The sequence below is a fragment of the Marmota monax genome, unplaced genomic scaffold (genome assembly GCF_021218885.2).
Source record: "Marmota monax isolate L192 unplaced genomic scaffold, Marmota_monax_Labrador192_F-V1.1 WCK01_AAM20220418_F8-fsc00055, whole genome shotgun sequence".
NCBI lineage: Eukaryota > Metazoa > Chordata > Mammalia > Rodentia > Sciuridae > Marmota > Marmota monax.
In genome coordinates this window covers 8,199,034-8,226,695 of record NW_026695205.1, presented here as the reverse complement: position 1 = coordinate 8,226,695, position 27,662 = coordinate 8,199,034, and the positions used below count along the sequence as shown (strand labels likewise).

The 27,662-nt window shown below is 32.5% G+C and overlaps 1 protein-coding gene across 4 annotated transcripts in view; it reads right to left on the bottom strand.

Annotated features, from left to right (window-relative positions):
- Kifap3 (kinesin associated protein 3) overlaps nt 1-27,662 on the bottom strand; it is a 135,667-nt gene that overhangs the window by 25,079 nt on the left and 82,926 nt on the right. For all 4 annotated transcript variants that reach the window (XM_058574497.1, XM_058574496.1, XM_046430108.2 and 1 more), the window contains 4 exons: nt 25,247-25,345; nt 19,062-19,147; nt 9,914-10,103; nt 3,806-3,905 (listed from right to left, as the gene is read on the bottom strand). In XM_058574497.1, the coding sequence (XP_058430480.1) occupies nt 3,806-3,905; nt 9,914-10,103; nt 19,062-19,147; nt 25,247-25,345 (475 nt within the window). The remainder of the gene's footprint in view (nt 1-3,805; nt 3,906-9,913; nt 10,104-19,061; nt 19,148-25,246; nt 25,346-27,662) is intronic.

The following is a 27,662-nucleotide window of genomic DNA, read 5'->3' as shown; positions in this document are numbered from 1 at the left end:
CCACGAGAGCTGTCTGAGGAGTATGCCCCTTGGCACTGTCACATTCTGTTTCATGTTTCATCCCACATACCACTGTCAGTCATATCATTAAAAACATTGGTAATGATAAAAATTCACATTTTGTACATTAATCTTTTATTATTCTTTTTCCAGATAACTTGGCTATGCTTATTTATCAAAGCCATATGATAAAGAAGCAGGGAAAGAATTTATAAGTCATATGGACCATTTTTCTGATTTAAAGAGAAAAAAAAGCTCTCAATAAATAACATTTCCTCTTTTTACATGTATTTAGAGAACTAGTGTTTTCAATATTTAAGATCCCAATTAAGAAAATAATTCTTTTATAGATAGCTTAAATTCTTCATCATGTCTGTTTATTTTCACCTTCACAGGGGTGATGAGGAATAAGAATTCAACAATTTCTGCTTAACATTTCTTGAAATACAGTCCTATTTAAAAATCACTTAAAATAAAGAACTTCAACAAAGTTTTAAGTCAGTGTTATTTAATCTAATGATTTTTAAATGTACCTACTGGATATCAGAAGCTGAAAGGTAGTCACTAAAATTTCATATCTGGACATTAAGTAGAAAAATTATCATAAGATATGTGAATAATTATATAGCAATTTAAAATACTTGAACCGTTACATTATTAAAAAATAAAAAAAGCCAGACCTAAGATCCATGGTCTTTTGGTATCAAAGATCACAGGAGTCCTACCAAAAGAAGCATAACTAACCAAAAATTATTGAGTAAATGAAAAAAAAAAGCATATGATTCCAGAGTGGCTCAGTAAAACAGAAAGTGGAAAAGAACAATTATAAATATTTGGCTATACTTTATAGTCTGTATCTCTACTGTAACAATTCGGGGTTCCTACAAAAAAACTGATGAAACACATTGTAAATTATTTCATCTGGAAATAAAAAGTGATATAGTTACGTGATGTAAGGCCTGAAGGATTATAAAAGACAAGAGATGAAAGACTTAACTTTCTCAGAGAAGTTTGTTTTTTAAAGGGCAAGCAATTCTCAAATCAAAATGATTATAATAAATAGGTTTATCACTCTTTTGACTTGAAGAAGTCTAGTTAGTTTTACTAACTAATCCTTTAGGTCAACATTACTATGATGTGTCTTTTATGAAGTAAAAGAAGCTACTTAAATATTTTGAGCAATGAAAAAGAACTGAAGGTTCTAAAAGGATTTTACCAAAGTCATTTAAAAGACTTATGAACTTATAAAATCCTGAAATCTTTGGATCTAATATATAATTTAGCTACTAAATTATTTTTTAAATATTTTTAAAATAAAATAACCATTTTGAAAATGAGAAATGAGAGATTTTGCTGAATTTGGCTCATGAAATTGTCATTTTGTATATTCAATTTTAGTGAAAAATGTTTAGTTTCTTTAAAGTCATAATATGTAAAAAATGAAAGCAAGTCTTCTTCAAATAAGTAATACGTAATGCATAATCAGTAGCAGTTTGCTTTCTTTAGGTAGGCAGTATCTGAAGAAGGTACAAAAATAATGTTTTGCTCATAATAAGACATAAATGAAAAGAATAATTTAATAATTACAATGGTAGAATCTTATAAATGCCATAAGTAAAATTATTTAATATAAATATTGGATCATATACCCAAATAATTTCTTCCTTTTTAAATTAAATTTCAGAAGACATTTATCCAGTAAATTGTCACATGACATAGTACTTATAATGATTAAACAGAGCCTCTTTTTGAATAATTAAGTAATCAAAAGTCATATGCTTTCTGGTATTTAACCATGGTTAGTTTTTATTTCCTGAGGCAAGAAATTTCTTACTATGACAATCCAGTTTATTGATAAAACTGTTTCTAAAATGCTATTATTTATTTAAAGACCATTATAGAACAATGAACTAGGCACTTCATGTAATACTCCTATGTTTTTGTACCATGCTTTTAAACTCTGGGTCATAATCATCAATAAGTTGTGAAATCAACTTAGTGCGTGGCAATCTCCATTTAACAAATGAAAGGAATAAAACAACATGCCATTGTACACTATAGGTATTAAGAGTGAATATCATTTTAAGAGATTTTGGTTAATTTATCATTGTGGAATTATAAGAATAATATCATTTTAAGAAATTTTTGTTTTACACACATGTATAGAGGTAGATACATATAAATAAATAAATATGTATCTATGCTTGAGGCTGCAATATGAAAGGTACTTCTATTTTGTTTATTTTTTTTTAATATTTATTTTTTGTTGTTTTTTTTTTTAAAGAGAGAGAGAGAGAGAGAGAGAATTTTTAGTATTTATTTTTTAGTTTTCGGCAGACACAACATCTTTGTTTGTATGTGGTGCTGAGGATCGAACCTGGGCCGCACACACACCAGGCGAACATGCTACCGCATGAGCCACATCCCCAGCCCCGTAATATTTATTTTTTAGTTGTAGATGGACACAATACCTTTATTTTACTTATTTATTTTTATGTGGTACTGAGGATTGAACCATTGCCTCACCCGTGCTAGGCAAGCTCTCTACCGCTGAGCCACAACCCCAGACCTCCTGTTTATTTATTTATTTTTTTACTTTTGCAGTGCTGGGAATTGAACTCAGGGCCTTAAGCATGCTAGGCAAGTGCTCTACCATTGAGCTACACCTCCATTTCTCAACACTGAAAGTTTATTTCTTTTAATGTGGTCTGTGGTCAAGAAGGCTTAAAAGTCACGGGCATGTTTTGTTTCCTCCAAATTAGGATCATGTTATGCTGTGAAGAACAAAAGCTTTGGTGACTTATAGACCTCAAGATCAAATTTTTGCTCTATGATACTACCTGTGTGAGTTGGTTACTTAAATATAAAATTTACAGCTTTGACTCTTTATTTATAGAACAGATATAATTCTGCTTTAAAATGTTGGTGTGAGGTTAAAATTAAAAAAATTAATGTTAGTAAAACAGATTCTCCATAACAGATCATCATTAGTGGTTGCAGCAATTATTATAACTGAATTAAAATAGCTTCTTACAAGTAGTCATAATATATTGGTCACACTGTAGTTTGATCATTTAAAAAATACATAATGTAATTCTCAAATAGAAAACATACAATTTTAGAAGCAGAAATTAAATCCATAATTTAAAAAAATATAGTTTTAAAGAAAAATAAGATCATACCTATTCACTAAAGTAGCTTAATATGAAATTTCAACAGTCAGTCTGAATTAAAATACTGTACCTCTAGGCATAGTATAAAGGGGAAAATATTGTTTACATTTTTAAAGTCAGATTTTTTAAAAAAATCTATGCAACATTAGTAATGAAGCTGGATATCAGCTAAGGGAAACTTTGTAATAACTGTAAAACACTGGCTTGTCAAGTATTTTTTCCTTAAATATTTTACTTAATTCCACCTATGACAGAAAAGTCTTCAAGTTAGTCAAAGCATCCACTTTTTAATACGTATGAATTGTTGTTAAAATACACATCTTGTCTTCTTATTTTATGGGCTTTGAGAAGTGCTCAGGAAAGAGTATGTATTCATTAACTTGGCAAAAGTACTGTCTGTTTCTATATCTTCCAAAATGATGAAGTATATATTTTTTTTCAAATCTGTAATCTCCATTTTTCTACACAAAAAATGTGAATTCGAAAATTACTTTAAAATCAAACAAACATGTTCTTGAAAAGTTTGAAGATTTTCCCCCCGCTCTTAATGAAAAAGAAAATGAGGAGTGAAAAGAATTCTGGTTTTGCAAAGGAAACACCATACATCAGATTTTTCTTGGAAGACTGTTTACCTGCCAGGAAATGAATGCTGCCCAACTACGTCTCCGTTTTGAAGATGATAATCGTTGAAGAAATCTGGACTTATGGCTCCTTCGGAGGCAATTAATCCATCTAGATAGAAGAAAAATGGTATTTGTGAAATGTATTTGTAAGGAATAAAAAGGAAACTACCCTATCAAACAACACATTAAGAAAATAACCTGCATATTTAATCTGAAATAAAAATATTAGCAGGTTAGCATGTCTTGCTGTTCTCTCTATGAGTATTCATAGAAGACCACACATATCAAGAGTTTGTTCAATAGTTCTGCACAATAACTCAATTTATTGAGCATCAACTACGTGCAAGGTAATACTAGCATAGGGATAGATAAGATAGTCTCTGCCTTCAAGGGTTTACAGTCCTGTGGAGAAGACAGACAGGAAGAGGTAAGGAGGTGAGGCAAGGGGTGGAGGCACAGTAAGAACAGTCCACGCTAAGCAAACAGCATCAACAGGCAAAAGCATTGAACAGCATGGTGTTTTGTAACAGAGCAATACTTGAGTACATTTTACACCAAGACAGCTTCAATTGTGTAGCATGATTAGGGAATCAGATATATCAAATAAGTGAATCTCTAAACAATCTCTAAACAAGTTTGACAATTTAAATGACCAATGTTAAAACACACACAAAAATTTATTAGAAATCTTCATAAACACAGTTTATACTCCATGTGTTCTTAGAAGGTATTCTATATAAAATGTAAATACTTCTTAGTGACTTGATTGTTATTTTAAATATCATTTATTACACAATAATATCCTAAGGTTACCAAATATGTTTGACTTGCACTGCTAAAAATGGCTATTACTCATTTTTTGAGCTCTTTGTTTTAAAGTGCCTCCTTTCTTAAATCTAGGACTTTGTAATTCTTTCTTTTTTTTTTTTTTGCTGATTTTGAAGTTGTATTACTTTCTCATCTGCTCCAATCTAAGAATCTAGATAAGCTATTTTTACATAAATAAAAATAAATTAAGACTAAAAAGCATCTGAGGAAAAAAGACCCGTGTGATGGTTTTGGGACTGTCCTATGTGTTGAACAAATACTTTAGGGTCTGGATGGCTGTGAGAACTTTCAAAACTTCCTTTTCTTAAAGTATGATGGGTTGTAGAGTCTAGATATAAATGTTGGTTAGGTTATACCCACCACACTATTGATAAATCTGGCACACAGTAGGCAAATTATTCAGTTACCAGCTGATTATTTTATACCTAACACATGCATAATAATACTGGGATAGATCCTGTGGGAAATATAAAAAATTATAATATATAACCTCTGTTTAAGAATATAATAATATAATTTATTAATAAATAAGATACAACAAAAGTAGATATATGAAATGAGTATTAGAGGCAATAAAAGCTCTGGAGGGATTACTGTATTTTATGGGGTTTTAGAAAACCCTACCTGGGGAGAGGTGGAGCAGAGTTGTAAATAACTGGAGTCTTGAAACACAGGTAGTATTTAAATGAAAAATCTGAGGGAATAGGGTATTAAAGATCAAGTATATGGTAAACAAAGTAACAGTGGGCAAATGAATAAGTGAGGTTATTTGTGTTTCCATTAGACTCCCTTACTACTCATTTGGTACACATATCCTTTGTGACACATCGTATATTGATGACTATGATTATTATTTAATTATTATTGTTGAATTGTTAATGGATACCTTTTGTATTAATCTTATTACTTTACTAAATACAAAATACTTGAGCTTCCATTAAAAGTGTCAGTAATTTTTAGTTCAGTTTTTATGTCTGAAAGTTAAAGATTCTATAAGTTAAAAGACCTGATAAACCCTGAAAAACTTCAAAAAAAAAAAAAAAGGAATTTATTGGAAATGCCAAGATACCATACACTGAGAGTGAAGCTGTTATGAATAATTTTTAAAAACCCATTTCATATGTATCTAAGGTTTTGTGAAAATGTGGCTAAAATTAACAAGTTGAAGATTAAAAAATTAAAATAACTGTTAAATTAAAACTAAATAATTGAGGATCAAGTTTTAATAAACCTGCTAATTTGAGAGGATCAAAGGTATGTAAAATACAAATGTGGAATCAAAGGTACTCCAAACATTGAAAATGAATGCAAAAAATGTTCTTTATGCCAATAGAATAGAAGCTTTTAAAACTCAGAAACATAGTATTTTGAGATATAAATACAACCAAGTGAAAAGATGGTTTGTATTTATGAAATACAAACTACTAAACTGAGTCAGATTAGGAAAAATTAAGTTTAAAAACTGATCAAATTCTCAAAATCATATCTTGTTTCAGAGTTCCTATCATCTTAAAAGAAAACAATGAGTAGCAAAAGGATAAATGGTGTACAGGGAACTTTTACAAACCGGGACATCATCAAAACAGAGTTCAAACTGAAAATGCTTGAGGTTACGTACGGTTCAGCCAGATATTTCATAAACACAGAATACAACTAGCCTAATAATATAATAAGCCTGATCTTATATAAATAAAAAAGTGAATTTATACTTTTGAAATTTATTTTTATTACTCCCAGGGCACTGCAGCTTAAATAAACTGTAGCTTTCATGGTGTTAATTCACCCTTGACAATGGGCACTCTTTCTTCACTAAAACAAGGTATAAAAGTACCATTAAAGTCTCATCTCACATACCCCCAACTTCTTTGGAAATATCTGATTCTTAACATTTTGCAACCAAAATTATTTCTTTTAGGGAAATACCAAAAATTCTATCTTCTTGGTTACCCTGATATACCTAGGAGTGTCCTTTTTAAGTTCCATGTTGTTTCAATGATAACAACAAAGAATTAAAGAATTTTATATAACATTTAAATGGCTAGAGAACAAAAGGAAAACAGATGCAATACACCACAGCACTCTAAGCTGCACACATACACTTGGGTTATTAAATTACATGAATCGCCTAGTTATAGAACACATCACTGAGGACACACCTTTCTGAAATCTCGTGATGATCGTAAATAAGACAGCTATGAACAAATGAAGTATAAACTGGAACAGTGATGAAATCAAAGCACATATATCAACTCTTTGAGTTTTGAAAGCCAGTTTAAAAAATCACTGTGAATACAAGTAAAAAATTTTAAAACTCAGTATCTTCTAATTTATTGTTACTAAAATAAACTTTAGACTTTTACAACAATCTTGAGACAAAAACAAACTGTTTAAAGCTGTGTATTCTAGGAATATATTTACATGCTAAGAATAAGATTCTCCATGATGGATAATAATAATAAAAAAGGAAAAAGTCATTTAGAAATGTGTACAGCCTTATAAATTATAATATACTTCCTCTATAGTTAAAAAGTACCAAAGCAAACAGCTTTATTTTCATAACAAAGGAAATTAATCAATGAATATAATTTTAGACTTTAGGAAAAAATACTGGAACTAAAGGAGATGCTAGGTTCATAATACCAAGATTTTTTTTCTTTTTCTTTTTTTTGGCACTAGGGTTGAACCTAGGGGTGCTTTACCCCTGAGCTACATCCTGAGCCCTTTTTACTTTTTATTTTGAAACAAGGTTTCATTAAGTTGTTGAGGCTGGCCTTGAACTTGTGATTCTCCTGCCTTAGACTCTTAGTTGATGAAATTATAGGTGTAAGCCAACATGCCTGGCAACTAAGATTCCCTTCTAAAGAAAAAAAGACAAAGGAAACCCAGATATATTTTGGCTGATATTTAACAGTTTGCAAACACAGAGGACAATACAAATGACTAGAAAGTAACATATATCATCTCATTTTAAAATAAAACATAAGACCCAGGGAATAATAGACCATGTAGTTTAATCTCTGTGGCTAAAAAGTTACTAGAGCTACTTTTAACAGAAGCAGCCTAAATTTTCATGGAGACTTAGGGGTTTAATAAGATAGTTCAAACTTCAAAAGTATATGTAGTACTACAAATTTATCTGATGTTTCTGAGCTATGACAGCACACAATAAATAAAAAGGAACTGATGTTATCTAGATTTCCATGAGAAACCTCAAGAAATGATACAGACATTCATTTAGCCTGTGGATTCAGGGAAAATGAACTAGGTAAAATGATTCATGAACTAAAAAAATAGACAGCTTGCTGTGAGAACTGAATTTCTACATTCAAGGTATAAAATTTCTGTCAAATGCCTACCATATCATCAGGCTAAGGCTACTAAAAAAAAAAAATATTCGGGATCTCTAATGATACTATTTCATCCCTCAAAAGTATTTAAATTTACTTACTTTTCCATCAGTTACTGCATTTCTAAACTTTGGTATATAAAAATATATGTAATTCAGTTTTTCCACAAACTTACAAATTATACATTTTTGTTATAAAGTAACAGAAAAATGTCAATAATTTTCATTTTAAGAGGTTAATTTAAATGAATTAATTTTATAATGTGATATAATTAAAAAATATGTTCTAAAATTTTAATTAAAATAACAAAATTGAACAGTGGGGGTGCTTGATAGTTTCATTCAACTTTGCAAACTGGTAATTGATTCACACTGTCAGGTTCCTATCAATTTTCAAAGCAAGAAAATTGATTCAAAGAATATTCTGATTCCTATAAACAAAAAAAAATTCTTATATATTTTACTTCATGGATACAGAATATGTAGGGAACAATAGCTACTTGCTGTTACTGAACTAAGAAATTCTAGTTGGTTGAAATTAATGATATAGTCCATCTGGTTTGAAACCCAAAGCAGCATTTCAAAACTATACTGTAAAGTTCTGTTAGGAAGAAATCTATCAATTTTCCAAGTACTTATATAATACTGCATAATAGTTGCAGATTTTATGACAATATTTTTTTGCAAAAACTTAAGAGTGTGACCATTATGTGAAGCTTTCTAAAAAAACTGTTCCGGTATTACTTTAAAATAATTTATTACTAAACTATCTTCAGTGCAAGATTAGGATGAATGGAATACTCAATAATATGTTCATGTGGTGGTGACAATTATGTGGTGAAATATGGTTAAGCATAAATTTTCCGGGATTCATGTATCTACATCAAATATAAAGATAATTATATTGCACAACACCCATATGAAAACATATGGATGAACATTTGAATAGTACTAGTGATTAGATATGATGCTACTTTTTAGTGATTACAGGTGATGGTAATTTATATAATCAATATGCACTGATCACACACAAATAGGTCTTATTAATACATGTAAAACATTTGTAAAATTTACATTGAGAGCACTTAGCAAATTTATTGTAGGAACACATAGTAGGAAAAATAAAGAGTGGGTCATTAATTCAGATATAATTACTTTAATGCTTTTTGCTTTGTTGTTACTGTTCAAACCCAGGGCCGCAAGCACTATACCACTGAGGTATATCCTTAGTTCTAATGCTTTTTATTTCTTCGCTAGAAATCCTTTCCTTCCTCTTTTCAATTAAATGATCTCAATGGAGTAATAGTAATATTGACAACAGTACAAAATACTGAAAGCCACAATATGCAAAATATTACCCATCTTAGTTCCAGACTCATCCCTGGAAAAAGGCAGCATGACATAATCAACAAGTTATAATATACATAAGGTTCATGTAAATATTAAATTTTACCTTGAAAACATCAGCAGAGTAAGGAAGAAACCATTGCTATAAAGTATTTAAAAGTCTTTCCAATACTCACCAAGTAGTTTATTTTTTGAAACGACAGCAAAATTAAACTATTAAGATTAAATACATAGGAAAACAAAATATAAATTAGTAAGTTGTACATTTAATAAACTCAGAATAGAGGAAAATGATTGCTACATTTTGAAACAGAAGTTAGAAATCTGGACAATGTCAGTTTAAGTGAAACATTCTAGAAAGTAATCTAAGAGCTGCCCACTCTTTTTAAATGGAGATCATAAAAAAGACTAAGTAGGAAAAATTGAAGGTGAATTGCTGTTTGTTTTGTGTATATATATATGTTACACCTGAAGTTATCAGCAGAAGACCAATTATGTTAAGAAATGCTTACAAACTTGGAAATGTGCAAGATTGGCAGACCAAAATCTGTATTTATGGCACTGGGAACAACAGTTTACTTTGGCTATCATCCTACCTGAGCTGTAGAAAAGGTCAGGTCTTTCCAGAATATCTCCGTCATGAATGTATGGCTCAATTCTATCATCACCATATAAGTACTGCTCACTCTCGTCCATCTGGCGGCTCTCCACCATCTCCAGCCACTGAGAGTTATGCCAGCGAAACTTCTCACTCTGAATTTTCTTAGCCCATTCTTCATCATATTCCTATTGAAAGCAAATATTCAACTATTACTATATTAACTGAATCTCTTGGTATTCAATAGCAATACTCACAAGTAAAGAACTTTCAGAACTGTTTATTTATTTATTGCACTAGGGATTGAACCAGAGTTGCTTAACCACTGAGCCACATCCTCAGCCTTTTAAAATATTTATTTAGAGAGTAGGTCTCGCTGAGGTGTTTAAGGCCTCACTAAGTTGCTGAGGCTGGCTTTGAACTCAAATCCTTCTGCCTTAGTCTCCTGAGCCACTAGGATTACAGGCTCGAGTCTCTATGCCCAGCCAAGAATTTTTAGAACCTTCATTTGGGTCAGAAGGCACATTAAAAATACCTGTTCAGAATTATTTTATATAATAGCCAAAGTCTCTTTGGATTAACAATCACTAATGACAATGAGAAGCACTGAAAGAATTTAAAGTTCACAAATTCTTCTTTAAATATTATCTAAATATTGCCAAAATTTAAATAAACAACCAGAATTTTGCTTTCCATGGATTCTTGTGGCTATAATTATTTGTGGCACTAATGACAGGTGGCTAACATGACCTCTTTTGATATATTTTTTAGTCTAGATAATACTATAGGAAGAAAGCACTATTAAAGCACTGCTTCTAACTACTGAAAATAAATACTGCTGAAAATAATTACTACAGAAAATAAATAGCATTGCTGAATTTAATTTTGCTCAACCACAAAATAATGTTGTTTTACTTAAAATTATTTGTCAGGGTCACTGTAGAATGAATTCTACACTGGATAGAAGGTAATAAATGGCCTCCAATGTCAACTTTCAGCTCTAATATTCTGTGAATGGGTTAAATTGTTGAGTAAATAATGGTAGAAAGGGTATAGTAAATGGATATTACGTTAAATAACCAAGTATGTTCTCAGTCATGTTTTCTCTGACTTGGCCATAACTGAAGTGTGTTAGGGAAAGAACGAAGTTGAAAAATAACATGCACAGAGATGTTGTTACAAGCAGTTTCACTGGCTATAGTTTTGGTAGTGCACCTTGTTTTTTCAAAATTTAATATTAAGTGATGCCTAATTACAGAAAACAGTTATTATGGCTGCTTCTAAGTAATTTAGCCTAAATACAGACTATAGCTCTGAGCCTCTTTAAAATTTATATGACCCCAACAGTATACTTTTTGGTTTCATATGTGACTCTGTGTATGTGGTCAAGTAAAGTTAGCTACAAAAAAAAAAAGGATACTGTAATATTAGAAATAGCAAGATAATTTACAAGGGTATGATTGTACACACTTACAGTTAAAGCAAAGGATCAACTTATGAATTATACCCAGTGAGGTAAAACACTTAGCTCATAAACAGAGGGCAAAATGGTGTTTGGGAAAGAAACTGCCCATGTTAGTGGGTTTTTTTCTAAAAGATAAGTTATAGGTCACCCAAACTCCAAGAATATGCCTTATTATAATAAGTTCTATTAGATCCATATTAGACATTGGAACTAATTTGAGCTTGTTTCATTTGGTAAGAGGTAAAAAGCTAATTTTTCACCCTGGTAAAAAAATTTAAAATCTGACTAAATTATCTGAATAAAGAGGTATTCAAGGATAACAGAAAAACATAGGATCTGATTGTTTAATTATAATAGTTTCAAGCATATGAATTCCTAGTGAAAAAGGGGGAGTTGAATGAAATGTTTCAAACTATGCTGTCCAAGAAGGAATATACCACAATGAATTCCAAACACATATAATTACAGTGTACTAATTAAAATAATGATAGGGGGCTGGGGATGGGGCTCAGCAGTAGAGCGATTGCCTATCCCGTACGAGGCACTGGGTTCAATCCTCAGCACCACATTAAAATAAATAAATAAAATAAAGATATTGTTTCCAAATACAACTAAAAAATATTTAAAAAATAATGCTAGAAGAGAGATGGGTGGATCATGGGGAGGCAGGAAGGGAGGGAAAGGGAAGTTATTGGGGAATGACCAAATTATGTACATGCATGAATATGCATAATTAATCCCACTATTATGTATAATTATAATGTAAGTTAATGAAACATTAGGAGTTAAAATTCAGTCAAGTGCCCAAAGCATATAAAATGTGGAACTTGCTATTTCAGTGAGAGTAAAACTTGCTTCCTAAGAATACCTGTGAAATAATCCTTAAATGACATATTCACAAACTGTAGTTAGCCTCGTAGGTAATGTTCTCTATGAAGAAAAAAAACTGCTGAGTTGTCATCTTATGCCCTTTTATGAGATTTTAGTAACCTAACTTAATGATAACAAAAATATAACAAATATAAATGTAGAAATAAGTAACAAAGATGTCTCTTCACACACGATTCCTTCAGCCTTATCATCCTATGAGCTCAGAGCAATACTTTTATTCGCGAACTTCCACGCACAAGCTCAAGTTTTGTTTTTTGTTTTCTTTTTTTATATTATATACTTATTTTTATTTGTTCTTTTTAGTTATACATGAAAGTAGAATATATTTTGACATATTATACAGACATGGAGTATAACTTCCCATTCTTGTGGTGTACATGATGTAGAATTACACTGGTTGTATATTCATATATGAACATAGAGGGTTATGTCTGGTTACAATGTGTGTGTATGTATGTATGTGTATGTGGTGTGTGTGTGTGTATTTTTTTTGTTTGTTTGTTTTTTTCTTTAAAGAGACTATTTGACAAAAATCCAAATGTACAAACGAAAAACATCCATGAGCATTCATGGCTAACTTTTGACACTCTCTTGGTAAAGCTGATTTTTTAAGGCAGTAAGTTCGCACAGAACCTAGCATCACATGTAATGAGACTACCCTTAGCACTCTTCTAAAGTCTTCATCTCTCTCTGTATCAGTTTGTGATAGAATTAGCCTACAGAACTAGTACCTTAGCATTATAAGGCTCAAAAAGCATAGTAGTAATGATGAAGATTGTACTGTTATTTTCTTCTTTAAAATAATTTATTCTGATTTTTAAGTATTTTTTACTATAAAACAATAGGTTTAATATCTGTGACTAACATAATGATTAACTTATGAATTACTACTTATAGTCTCACAATGAAAACACTATGGTTTTCTTGATTCTTTAAAAAAAAAAAAGAGCAAAACAAAGTTTTTCCTTAGGAAATATGAGATAGAATGTTATTACATACCAAACCGTCATTATCCAGAATATTGAAAATTACATCTTACAAAAAGACCCAACAATATTTACGGAATCTACTACAATGACAAGCAGTGTTTTCATAAGAGGTGGCCTTGAGATTTTGTATGTATGTACTTTTTTTTGTTATAGATCATAGGTTGAAAATTGACCAAAAAAAAAAAAACCCTTGAGCAGGTAGTGTCAAGGCCTTAAAAGTTCCCCTATTTTTAAAGTCTTAAAGAATTAAAACATGATTTTTTGAAAATAATATTTGGATTTTCATAATTTCAAAGGGAATATTTTCATCATTGAAATTCGAAAATTACAAAAAATAGAGACTCATCACCATAAATAATGCTATATATCCCACCAGTTTATTTATTTTTGCAGGGGGACTCGGGGGATGGCACTAGGGATTGAGCCCAGGGGCTTTATGAATGTGATACAGTCCCAACACTATTTTTTTTTTTTTTTTTGAGTTAGGGTCTCACTAAGTTTAGGGCCTCACAAGTCTCTGAGACAGGCCTTGAACTTGAGATCCTCTTGTTTATTTCTCCTAAATTGCCAGGATTACAGGTGAGTGCCATCACACTTGGCTTCCCACCAGTTTTTTTTTTTTTTTCATTTGTTCTAATTAGTTCCACATGACAGTAGAATGCATTTTGACACATTATACATAAATGGAGCGTAACTTCTCATTCGTCTGATTGTACATGATGTAGAGCTACACAGGTCACGTAATCGTTATGTGCACGTAGGGTAATAATGTCCAATTCATTCTACAGTCATTCCTACCTCCACACCCCCTCCATCCCACCAGTTTTAATGGCATTTTAAATTCCAATATTAATGGCTACTTTTGAAAAATATTTTAAAATGTATATACTTTTAAATTTAGAGGCTTGGGGCTGGGGATGTGGCTCAAGTGGGAGCGCGCTCGCCTGGCATGCGTGCGGCCTGGGTTCGATCCTCAGCACCACATACAAACAAAGATGTTGGGTCCGCCGAAAACTAAAAAATAAATATTAAAAAATTCTCTCTCTCTCTCTTTTAAAAAAAATTTAGAGGCTTGTAAGATATTGTACTTTGGCCATAAGTTTGTTTTAGTTTGTGATAATATAGCCTCAGGTTTCAAACGTTTACCAAATAGAGCATCTTAGAATAAAATATAGGCATTTAGTTAACAAGTATTCATTTAAGTAGTTACACTTTATTCCTTGGAGGTAAGTATTAGAATCAAATGAGACATCAGTGTTTTGCTATATGAAGGTGATCACTCATCTATGTGTTTCTGAAAAGGTTTATCAGATTTTTTGAAAATCGAAGCTTTAGCTTATGACTACTGAGATCCTATTTAGCAATTGCAGTAAATTAATAGGCTAAGACAGTGGTCTTGATAGTTTAAATTTTAGGAAAAGTTCAAAAGCACATTTTAGGCACTGATATTAAGTCACCTGCCACCTACTATTATTGTTCTATTTTTTAAAAAGATAATTTTAAGGCTAAAAATGTGAAAAACAATCTTAAAATATATTTCCCAAGATAAAATGTGTCAACAATTTAATATTCCACCTCCCCCACCCCTCAAACAACTTTTTTCCTTTTTATTTCTTTCCTCTTCCATTTCAGTGAAAACCAAGTAAAAGCTTAGTCATACTCCAAAGGATCATATTCCAATGCCCTTATCCTATCTTCCACAGCACTCTGGAATTCCCAACAACACAGTTTGGTAGCCCTGGAAAAATCAGTTTCTTTGTATTTCAGAGTCTGGGCTTACAAGTATTAATAATATGGCAGGGCATAATATAAAGTGCACTAAATTAGGAATCAGGAGATCTGGTTTCCAGTGCTGGCTCTGATACCCACTGGAGTATGCACATTTCTCAAGGTATCTTAATCTCTGTTGGCCTGATTCTTCATTTGCACAATGAAACAAATCTAGGACTTACTCAAGCTCTAACATTTTAAGACTAAAAGCCTATACTTAATGTTATGACTTCATAAAGTCACTGAAATTATTATCTCAAATAATTGAAAAATACTGGTATAGTATAGGAGTTTCTTTTTAAAAGTTAAAAAGCTACTCAAAAATGAATATCCAGGGTTAAAATGTTCACTGAAGTAAACATAATTAACTAAAGTCAATTCTAGCCCTCCAGCCATGAACAGGTAAAGAAACATGATATATATACACAATGGAATATTACTCAGCCATAAAAAAGAATGACTATAACTTCTGCTGGTATATGGAGACTATCATGCTAAGTGAAATAATCCAATCCCCCAAAACCAAAGGCCAAATGTTTTCTCTGTTACACAAATGCTAACACACAATGATGGTGGAGGGGGCATATAGAAAAGTTTAGTGGATTAGACAAAGGGGAATGAAGGGAAGGGAGAGAGGAGGGAACAGGAAAGACAGTAGAATGAATCGGACATAACTTTCCTATTTTCATACATGAATATACCACCAGTGAAATTCCACATCATGTACAATCACAAAAATGGGATACTAATTAGAATGTTATACTTCATGTATATATAATATGTCAAAATACACTCTATTATCATGTACATCAAAAAAGAATAAAAAAAGATTTAAAAAAATCAATTGTAACACCTTCTCCCGATCTCTACTCCCCTGGTAATGCCCACTGCCCACCCTCTTTATCAGGCAGTGACTATGAGAACTCAGAGATAGCATTTCAGTCACCTCTAAGATGCCATCATCTTAGATCTAACAAGTTTTTATGGCAATATTCTAGGGATATAGCTGGTTTTTGTTCACGTTGAAACACTTCTTTTTATGAGGATTATACTTTGTGTCCTGGCTTTGAGCCTTGACTTTATCCTGTATTTAAAAGACAAAATGTCTTGTATTCTCTTCTCAGCTTCTGACAGTATGATCTTAAGCACTCAGTTTCCAGAAATTCTAAAGTGTCACAAAAGACTTATGGTTTGATTTTACATGGAATGTGCCATCGTTTTTGAAGTCCTACATAATTTTGTTTACTACTTAACCAGTAAAACATTATGAAGCCTTAACCAGCCTATTATCAGAGTCTGTTCACTATCACGAAAACTCTTTTGTCACTGGCTTCCGTCACACCTTGTATCTGATTAACACACTATAGGATAACATAGGGCTACATAGATCTGCTTTGTGTTCTAACATAACTGATGGAAAACAGATTTTCCTTTCTCCTTTAATGTGGCAGCCCCTTAATTGAGACTGTAATATGGTTTATTTAATACAATTTTTCATACTAAATTAAAGCAGGTCTAGAGTAATTTAGCTATTCATTATAATTAAGGCAGCAGCTATTAAAAAGATGCTTTTATGTCTTAGAAAAACATTTCTCTGAATGATACACATATACACAAATTAAACACACACATAATAAAGTTATTGACTTTTATGCACATACTCTCTGAACTGTCCCAAGTGTCACCTCTGGACTTGGCCATGGCATTTTCTAATCAGATCTCTAAGTACAATTATATCCTAAAACAATCTCTGCTTAAAATACTGAGAAGGCTAACCTGTACAATATCATTTAAAATATGTCAAGTCAGGCCTAAAAGTAAAAGGCAGAACTAAATGAAATTTATTTAAGAAATCATGATTTTTCTCTTTCATACTATGCTTGGGTTCTTTTAAGTCCAACTGTTGTCAATTAAAGGAAAAAAATAAAGCAATATGCATAAGAAACAGGCAAGGAATACACACATTCATGTAAATATAAATTTTTGTGTATTTAAATTCCAACAAGCTGGAAAAATATCCTGAATTTCTGTCTTTTTGTTTATGCAATATAAAATAAACTATAAAACAGGGCTAACAAAACTTATTAAATCCAATTTGTATGAAATTAAAAAAATAAAAACATCAAACTCACACTGAAAAATTAAAATTTACTAAGCCTGAAAAATAAGCAAGAAGTGAACCAGGTGAACCAGGGTCTTGAACCTTATAGGAGCATAGTAAGCAGAAAGGCAAAGCCATGTCATTATTTTGTCCATCTCTAACTATTTTTCTATAACTATATATTGCCCATCTATAACTGTTTCTTATAGTTATAACTGGACAGAATTCCTTTATTTTATTTATTTTTATGTGGTGCTAAGGGTCGAACCCAGTGCCTCACTCATGCAAGTTCTCTGCCACTGAGTTACTGCCCCAGCCCAGCAATGTTATTTTTGTTGGTTTTTCTGGAAGAATGTGGGATGTTTCCATGGCCTGGTGCCCTTCTATTAGCTCTACTGGACTTCACTTCTGAGAAAATGAACCATGAGTATGATTTAGTGCAGCAGCACACAGGCGTGCCACATTACATGAATCATCCACGTGTGATATCTTTAAACACTCTCAGTTTAATAAGTCCGGTTTTTCTATGTAAATGTTTCAGACTAAGGTTTTCCACAGTGTGAAATGATCTGTGATTATGTGGCAAGACATCAAATAGTTACTTTGTAAATCCAGTTTAGAGATTCATAGATTAAGTGAACTAAATGGTTTCAATATACTTGTTCCAATTTTTTTTTGTACTCACTCAAAAGTGATAAAACAGCATCTCAGAGAGCCATAATGCACATAGCTTGTGGTTATATCATGAAAATAATAAAACATAAACATAATTTTCTTTGTAACTTTAGATTTTAATGCTAAGATCTACAAGTTCCTTCAAGGAGGGTAGGGTCAGCAAAGTAAAATGAAGACTAAAAATGCTCATTGGATTTAGATAAATGAAGGTCAGGGTTACTTTGTTGAGTACCATTTTCATACAGCAGAGGAGACAGAAGAAAGCAGGCAGGTTGTGTGCAGCAATATATACTACAGATTAAAAAAAAACTTTTTAAAAATACATAGAATCTGGCACATCCCTGATATAAGGCCCAAGACCAGCAGAGGACTGTTGGAGCAGCATAATTTCTCAATAAGAGGCTGTAGGGTCAGCATGTTTCTACCCCAAGACTTAGATTATCCTCTGTTCATATCTCTCTAGTCATGTGTACTTTAAAAGTCTCCCAAGTTGCTGGGTGTGGTAGGAGCACTCCTTCAATCCCAGAAACTCGGGAGGCTGAGGCAGAGGATTGCAAGTTCAAAGCCAGCCTCAGAAACTCAGTGAGGCCCTAGGTAAGGGCTGGGGATGTGGCTCAGTGGTTAAGTGCCCCTGGGTTCAATCCCTGGAACCAAAAGTAAAAAAAAAGAAAAAGAAAAATCCAAAGTCATGAATAACATGAAGATTTTTTATATTTCCCATCATTCCAAAGCAATTGCAACTTACAAAGCAAGTGTATTCATATAATAAAAATTAGCTTATTTTTTAAAAAAGTTAGTCTGAACTGTTTAAAAACTTTAAGTTAAACTTAAATTTTTTTCAAACTGAAAAAAATAGTTAACACAAAATTTGATTTATTTAAGAGATTTAAAGGCAAGCTATAAAAATTATTAGTTTTAACAGAAGTTATTAAATTTCCTGATCTTAAAGAATAATTTCTCAAAAAAACAAAAACAAAAACAAAAAACCCTCAAAACTCAAGTGATTCCAAGATGACATGTAGATTAGGCTTAAACTCTGAACATGTATAAAGCCTCGTTAAGTAAGGAGACTATAATTAGAAGTTGAAGCCAACAGGCTTAATGTTTCAAAAGAAAATTTAGTATCAGAATTTTCTGAACCTTACCAAAATACAAAATTGTGTTAACATTGAATGCATAGTTCAAATTAGGTGTATAATGTCTTTTCCTGCCTAAAATGAAGACAAATGTACACGTGTAGAGAATAATTACTTACCGCTATAATGTCTAGCGTATTATCACAGACCTTTCGGATTTCATTATTTTTATCATGCATCAGGTCTATGAGATATGCTGGAGCCTCTGAATAAAAATGGTTAAAGATATAAACTGCATTTGAGATCATGACTCTTTAGTAATATTAGAAATCCCCCATTTCTTCTAAGTTTAAATGCTAAATTGAAATTTAACTTCAAATTTTAAAATCATTAGTTCACTTTAATATTTCATTTGTTAAACACTAGAGTTGTGTAGCTCTAAATGCTTTCTTGATCTGAGTGATTTCACACAAAAATGAAGGAGAGCCAAAATCATTCCAAAAAAAAACCAGTGTATATTACGGTATTGCTAAAAAAAAAAAAAAAAGAACAAAAGAAAATAATTACAGTCAAATCCCATCTATGGTTGTTATAAGAAGGGGAAAAGAAAGAGAAAACATGGTAAGGCATTTTCATGTAAGAGAAAGATAGAACGTGTCATTTTGAAAGAGATAAGAATTTAAGAAAATATTAAAATATATATGAACAAACAACATAAATCAGAACTACAAAACCCAGAGAAAAAACTTGGAAAGAAACAAAAATAAAAGTAAAAATAATTATAGATATAATAACTAAATTTAAATAACACAAGATACAACAGATAAAATCCTAAAAGAAATGAGGTAAAAAGGAAGTAAATTTATAAAATCAAAACATAAAGAAAAAAAAGATTGGAAAATCACAGATTTTAAAGATAGGCCAGGAAGAGCCAATATAATAGAAATCTCAAGAAAACCAAGGCAGTGGCAAAAAACTAATAACTAAAAATTACCATTCAAGAAAAATTTTATGAGGGGCTGGGGTTGTGGCTCAGTGGTAGAGCACTTGCCTAGCACTTGCCTAGGCCCTGGGTTCGATCCTCAGCACCACATAAAAATGAATAAATAAAATAAAAGTACTGCATTAACTACAACTAAACAAATACTTATTAAAAGCTTGGCTCAAACGGTAGCGCGCTCGTTTGGCTTGCGTGCAGCCCGGGTTCGATCCTCAGCACCACATACAAACAAAGATGTTGTGTCCGCCGAGAACTAAAAAATAAATATTAAAAAAGTCTCTCTCTCAAAAAAAAAAAAAAGAAGAAAAAGAAAAATTTTCTGAAAAAAAAAAACAACTTAAAACTACAAACAGGAAAAGTACATTTGTACACTTAGAAAAATCAATCAAGGATGATAAACAAATTCAAATTCTAATAAAAACAAAAACAAAAAACAACAAAAAAAAACTTGATGTTAAAGAAAATAAACATTCTTCTGGTCTTCTTAGGAAACAAAAAAGAAACAAGGTATTTCTAAAGGGAAAGAAAATTAAATTACCAGCAGACTTTAGGATAGATAATTATAATTAGACTGATTAGACTTCTCCTTGGTAGCAATGTAGGCCAGCAGACAGGTGGGAAAGTCCTTTAAGTTGTGCCTTTAAGTTGTGAGGGAAATGACTGTCAACCTAGAGTTCCATATTCTGCTACATTATTATTTAAGAGGACAAATTAGTTATCTTATATAAAGTTAGATTTTATTATTTATAGGTAACATTCACCATTAAAATTCTTCATTTAAAAGGAATGAATTCTTTTTTTTTTTTAAGGAGAGAGAGAGAGAGGGAGGGAGGGAGGGAGGGAAGGAGGGAGGGAGGGTCTTTTTTGTAGATGGACACAACACAATACCTTTATTTTTATGTGGTGCTGAGAATCAAACCCGGATCCCGCCCGTGCTAAGGGAGCGCTCTACTGCTGAGCCACAATCCCAGTCCGTAATGAATTCTTTTTAACACATTCTTTTTTCAAAATGTTTAAATATATTGGACCCACTGGGGCAATCACAATAAAAAGGATGATAAACAAATTCAAATAAATATTTTGTTTAATGGTGAAATTAAATATTTTCATAATATTTAGTATGTGACAAGTTGCAACAAGATATATTTGTCACTGACATCAATAAAAATCTTGGTTTCTGAACACCAAAACATTTCTGAGTTCATTATTTTGATGGAAGCACTTCAGCAATACTTATTTAATCTTAAAACACGGATAAAAGCATCAGATTGAAGTAGTATTCCTTAAGCTTTTGTAAAAAAATTAATTCTGCCAGTCTTTAATTGCCAATTTACACTGTTTTCAACATTTTGTATTCTTTGGGATAACTATTTTAAAAGTACAGACCCCAAATATATTTGTATTAAATAAAAATTGAAGTTAGAATGAAGAACAGTCAAACAGAAGTTCTCTTAATACTGTGAGTTTGGCTACTAAGGTACTGAGTAGGTAGCAAAGGCTGAAACACTTACTGTATATATGAGGCACTTGGTAGGTATTTTAAATACTTCATTCTTTAAAAACCCTATGAAATGAAGTGCAAACAGAACTGTCTTTCAAAGAAGTCACCTAGGAAAGCTATGCTTTCATTTGACTGTTTTCTGTAGTGCCTTCTGTAGTTACATGTTTTAAATACCTTCTATACATAAAATAGCCTTCTAGAGGCTCTAAACCTCTAGAAGGAGCACATACATACAGGTTCCGAAAAGACCCTATAGCAAGAAAGTATGTTAAACTCTATTTTGCAAGCTTATTCAAAACCCTATTTTTCATTAAACAACTGTTAATACTTAAGGAATGTTTCACGGAATACAGCTAGGGAAAAGTTTATTACTTTCAATGATTTTAATATTATTCAAAAGTGTATTTTTTTAGTTGTCAATGGATCTTTATTTTATTTATTTATTTGCAGTGCTGATAATCAAACCCAGTGCCTCACGCATACTAGGCAAGCACTCTATTGCTGAGCCTGAGCCTGAGCCTGAGCCCGAGCCCCAGCCCCAGCCCCAGCCCCAGCCCTCTAATGTGGCTTTTAAGGCAAACCAGTATTTGTTTTTAGATAGCCCTCATCAAAATGAAGATTTCTTGGAAGGAGATCCTCATTGTTATACAAAATTACATATAAGAGGAAGTGAGGGGAAAGGAAAAAAAAAACAAGGGAGAGAAATGAATTACAGTAAATGGCGTAGAGAGAGAAGAGGGGAGGGGAGGGGAGGGGAGGGGAGGGGGGATAGCAGAGGATAGGAAAGGCAGCAGAATACAACAGACACTAGTATGGCAGTATGTAAAAACGTGGATGTATAACCAATTTGATTCTGCAATCTGTATACGGGGTAAAAATGGGAGTTCATAACCTACTTGAATCAAATGTATGAAATATGATATGTCAAGAGCTTTGTAATGTTTTGAACAACTAATAATTAAAAAAAAGAAAGAAAAAAAATGAAGATTTCTTCAGTTAGACTTTCCCCAGACTGAACTTCTGGAGCCTTTATATGCTTCCAAAAGTTAATTTTTTCCCTCAAAAGCAAGGTAATTTTCCTCTAAAGGTGATATCTAAAGTGTACATCATTAGATTTGAATGTAGCACAGAGGAGTTTCAAAATGCTTTGAGTAATGGTAGCATCATTTAAAACTAAAAAATCTCTTAAGGTATTACTTTAAAGGACATTAACCAGTTAGATACCAGTATTCATTGACCATACAAGTTTTTACCACATATCAAGTACTGTGTTAACTTTTGGGTATAGATAAAGATAAGATAAAGACAGTACTTGAGCTTGAGGACCTCAAAATCTTTTGGGAGAGATAAGCATATAAACAGATGATTGAAAGTACTTTTAAGAGGTTAAAAAAAATTTCTTTTTTCTTTTTTTTTTTTTTTTAACAATTCTTAATACACCTTTATACCACAATTTATCTTTTGCTATGTACATAATATGAATATACCATAGTGAATTTCACCCATATATGTATAAAACACCAATTTTATAAAACAATAAGACTAGTGAAGGAAAGGAAACAGGGGGAGGGAAGAGGAAGGGAAAAGTACTGGGGACTGAAGTAGAGTGAATTACATTCTACACATGTACAATTATGTCAAAATGGACACCACTATGATGTTTAACTATAATGCACTAATAAAAGCATGAAATTGCTAAAAGAGAAAAAAACCCCAAAAAAAAAAAAAGAGGGAAAGAAAGAACGAATGAACGAACGAACGAACTACTGGGAATAAGAAAGGCATAGGATTTAGAAAGGCTTAATTAACTAAGAAGATGGTATATAAAACTTTGATGGGTAGGAGACATGGGTGGAAAAAAAAGGAGAGAATGCATTTGAAGTTGACAAATATACAAAAAAAAAAGCAGTAAATTATAAGGTAGGTCATATCTGATGATCAGAAATTTGATGTACTGAAAGAAAATCTCAGACTTAATTATATATACCCAGGTGTCTCATATACCCATGTCTTTATGACACTGAACATATTGGATTATTGTTTTATATTTACTTATCTATCTTTTCAACCAGGACTGATTTCATAAATCAGGATGTGTTTGATGGTCAATGCTTATGTAGAATATATGACTAATTATGTATAGTAACAGAGACAATAGAGAGTAACATTTCCAGCTTGACATGCTGTGTGGATGACACTGTTATTATTCACAATGAATACAGAAGGCAGGACTGTTTTTGCTCCTCATAGAAGGATGGTGACTGTATAGAGTACCCCTTGGTTGCAGTAATGATTAATTACCATTTACTGAGTACCTCTGGGTACTGGGAACTATCATAGGCACCTTAAATCCATTTGTTGAGAGCCACAGCCAAAGGGGCCCCAGCAAACTTCCAGCTGCCGGCTGATGATTGGCTCACAGCGGCCCCAGCAACATCTAGCTGATTGGCTCCTCGGCCCCAGCAACATCTAGCTGATTGGCTCCTCGGCCCCAGCAACATCTAGCTGATTGGCTCCTCTGCGGTGATGCTCATTGGGCTGTTTCCCTGCCCTTTCAGACCACGGAGCTGCTCATTGGGGGACTTTTTTGGCTCCGCCCACGTGACCCAGCCAATCGGCCTCAAGAGCAGGAGGATTGTGGGAGGTGGGGAGAAGCTGGTGGGGGAGAGAGAGGCTTGTGGAAAGCCGGTGGTGGCAGTTGAGGCTCTGAGGGTTTTTCCTGAGAGGCTGTTTTGTTTGGCGAGTGTGGTTCTAAAAATAAAGTTAGTTTCTTTTGACAAGTGGCTCCTGATTGTGCCCAGCCAGACTGCGGCATCCATTAATAGTTACAACAAACCCACAAAGTAGGAAGTCTTTTTATTTACTACCACAGTCATTTTCTTGATGTCAGAATGTATGCTAAGGAAGTCATCTAACTTTTTGAGGTCCCACAGTTAGTAAATGGCAAAAGATTATTAAAAATTAGGACTGCATGAGGGTGGAGGATGCAGCTCAGTGGTAAAGCACTGGCCTCACATGTGCAAGGCTCTGATCACCAGCACAGAAACATAATGAAAACATAGGCACACAATGCTCTTAGGATACACCATGCCAAGGCCCTTTTAGGTAAGGACATCCAGACAGCAGTTAGTAACAAATGTCTGATGCCCGAGACGTTTTGCAGATATTAAATACTTAACATACAGTTGGGTAGTTAACAATCCTGACAACAGACATGTTTTCCAATGTTCAGAAAATAAAGTTACTGGAAGGACAGTCCTTGGAACCTGTGATAATTAAGTGATATTAGTAGAGAAGGAAATTCTGACATGTTCAAGTTTCTTAGTAATCAAAACCTGACAAGTTAAATAAAATTGGTCTCGTTATATTCTATTTATATAGAATATAATATAGAGGTAGAGAATTCTTCACCTGAAATGGTTAGAGTGTTTAAATTTACTTAGATTTTAGAATATTTGCTTATATGTAATAGGTTATCCTAGGAATTGGACATAAGTCTGAACAAGAAAACACATTTATGTGCCATACACACCCTATGTACATACCATGAAGGCTATTTAGTACATATATACAATATTTTAGTACACTTGTGCTTTGAATGAGAATGCTACATGACATGAAAATTTCCACTTGTGGTGTCATGCTGGCATTCAGAAAGCTTCTGATTCTGGAGCATTTCTATTTCAGACTAGTCATGTTCAACCTATATTGATTTAGAAGAGTACCATGGAAAACAGTGTATCTTCTAAATTTACTGTAAAGCTTGGTGTTTTCTATAGCATTTTAATATTTACATAAAGAACAACAAGAAAGAAGCATGTTTTTAATGATGTGAGATACATCCTCTAACACTGAAAGGATACGTGTCTCCTTGATTATGACGTCTCTCGTGGCTTGGTGGAAAACCATCTGGTAGAAGACATAGATTATCTGACACACAAACTCATCATCTTCCTGTTGAGCTAGAAGGAAACAAAATTTCATAAAAAAATAATGTTTACATACCAAACTGAGAATTACTGGGAATAATAGAGAGATAAACTCACTGTTTATGGCAAGTATGTAAGTAAAGGATAACAGTTTAAAATACTTATAATACATAGGTGACACATATCATCTATGTCTCTGGTGTTTCTCCTATGATACTATGATCAGTGGAGAAATTTTATGACAGTATATTTATAGTAGCTTTAAGAAATTTGGTTATAATTAAATTAAGTAGGTTAATTATTTTTAAAATACAAAGAAAAATATGAAGATTTTGAAAAACAGAAGTTACATCAATTCGGAGGTTCAATCAGACTACTGGAGATAGTTCATCTGAAAAGATCAGGTAGTACTAAATAGGAACTGAGGGACAAGACTGATGGAAAAGAATAGAAACAGTGCTTCCCTGTCATCTTCACTGTATTTTGCCAATATACATGACAAAAACCAGACTAAATTAACTTCTGTGCTCCTAACGTGAAATGGCAACACTTACCACCACTTGCTTTGTTTCTTTCTATTCTTCACAAGAATTCTTCAAACAATTTAATTTGTGAAATAAGCCCATTTGCATTTTGCCTTTATAATATTGACTTCACATGAGAAAAACAATTTATTAAAAAAACCCCTACATCTTCTGAATTCTAAGTTTTGGGCAGGGTAGAAACTGGACTATTATAAAAAGATACTTCCTTTTGTTGAATAATGTTCACAAAATTAAACTTTACACATTGGCATGAAATGAGTACTTTAGTTTCAATCTCAATATAATCATATAAAAGTTATATAATAATAAAAGCTAATTAATAAATGTTTAAAAACATTTGACAGAATAGCTGATGTTCATTGATGTTTAAAAATAAAATCTAATTTTAACTACTAGTTATTAAATTTGATTTACTAATACTGTAGTTTGCCATAAACCTTGCCAATAGTTCAGTGATATGCTAGAAAGAGATTTCTTGGTTAACATAGTATCTAATTAGTTGTGTGGAGTAAACTGTGGGCCCCTTAAAGTCCAGTCTGCCCCAAATGACCTCCATCACAAACTTCCTAAAACAAAATGAGTTGAAATTCTCACTGTTAATTACTCCCCTTCATCTACAACATCCATTCACTGAACATCAAAGGTTTTTTTTTAAATTGGGAAAATCCATATATTTATTTAAAAAGAATATTATATAGCCCCTACCTGTGATAATCTCACAGTGGATAAACCAAAGCATGAATGCTTAGCTCACTCTCACATACCTCAGCTCTCTCAATTAAATCACTGTGGGACCAGCAATTCTAGGACACTGGTCATTTTGCTTCAACTTTCTCCAGCTCTCCACAAAATCTTCATTCTCCTTTTATCAGCTATATTTTTTTCACTTTTGCCTCCCAACTACCTAGTCTCTCCTTTAATTATTTCTAATACTATACTATTTCTAATACTATATTATCTATAGCAACGAAATGAACAAACTTCTGTGTAAAACATAAAGGAATCTCACAAATAAAATGAGGGACAAAATAAACCAGATTCCCCATATAAAGTTCAAACTCAGGCAAAACCTATCAGTGATAAAAAAGATAGAAACTACTCTGACGAAGATGGTAATGACTGGGAGAAGGGGAGAGGTATTTCTAGGATTCTGGTAATGTTTTATTTCTCTACATGGGTAAGGCAACAATGTTGGGTATGCTCACTTTGAAAATTCACTGATTGCTGGTAGGACTGCAAATTGGTACAGCTAATCTGGAAAGCAGTATGGAGATTCCTTGGAAAACTTGGAATGGAACCATCATTTGACCCAGCTATCACAATACTTATACCCAAAGGACTTAAAAACAGCACATTATAGGGACACAGCCTTATCAATGTTTATAGCAGCACAATTCACAATAGCTAAATTGTGGAACCAACCCAGATGTCCTTCAGTAGATGAATGCAGAGGGAAACTTTGGTATATATACATAATGGAATATTACTCAGCATCCAAAGAGAATAAAATCATGGCATTTGCAGGTAAATGGATGGAGTTGGAGAATATGATGCTAAGCGAAGTTAGCCAATCCCCCCAAACCAAAAGACAGAATGTTTTCTTTGATGAGGATGCTGACTCATAATGGGGATGTGGGGGGAGCCTGGAAGGAATGGAGGAACTATAGATAGGGCAAAGGGAAGGGAGGGGCAGGGAGGATGCAAGGGGGTAGGAATGATGGTAGAATGAGTTAGACATCATTACCCTAAGTACATGTATGAAGACACGAATGGTGTGAAAATACTTTGTGTATAATCAGTGACTT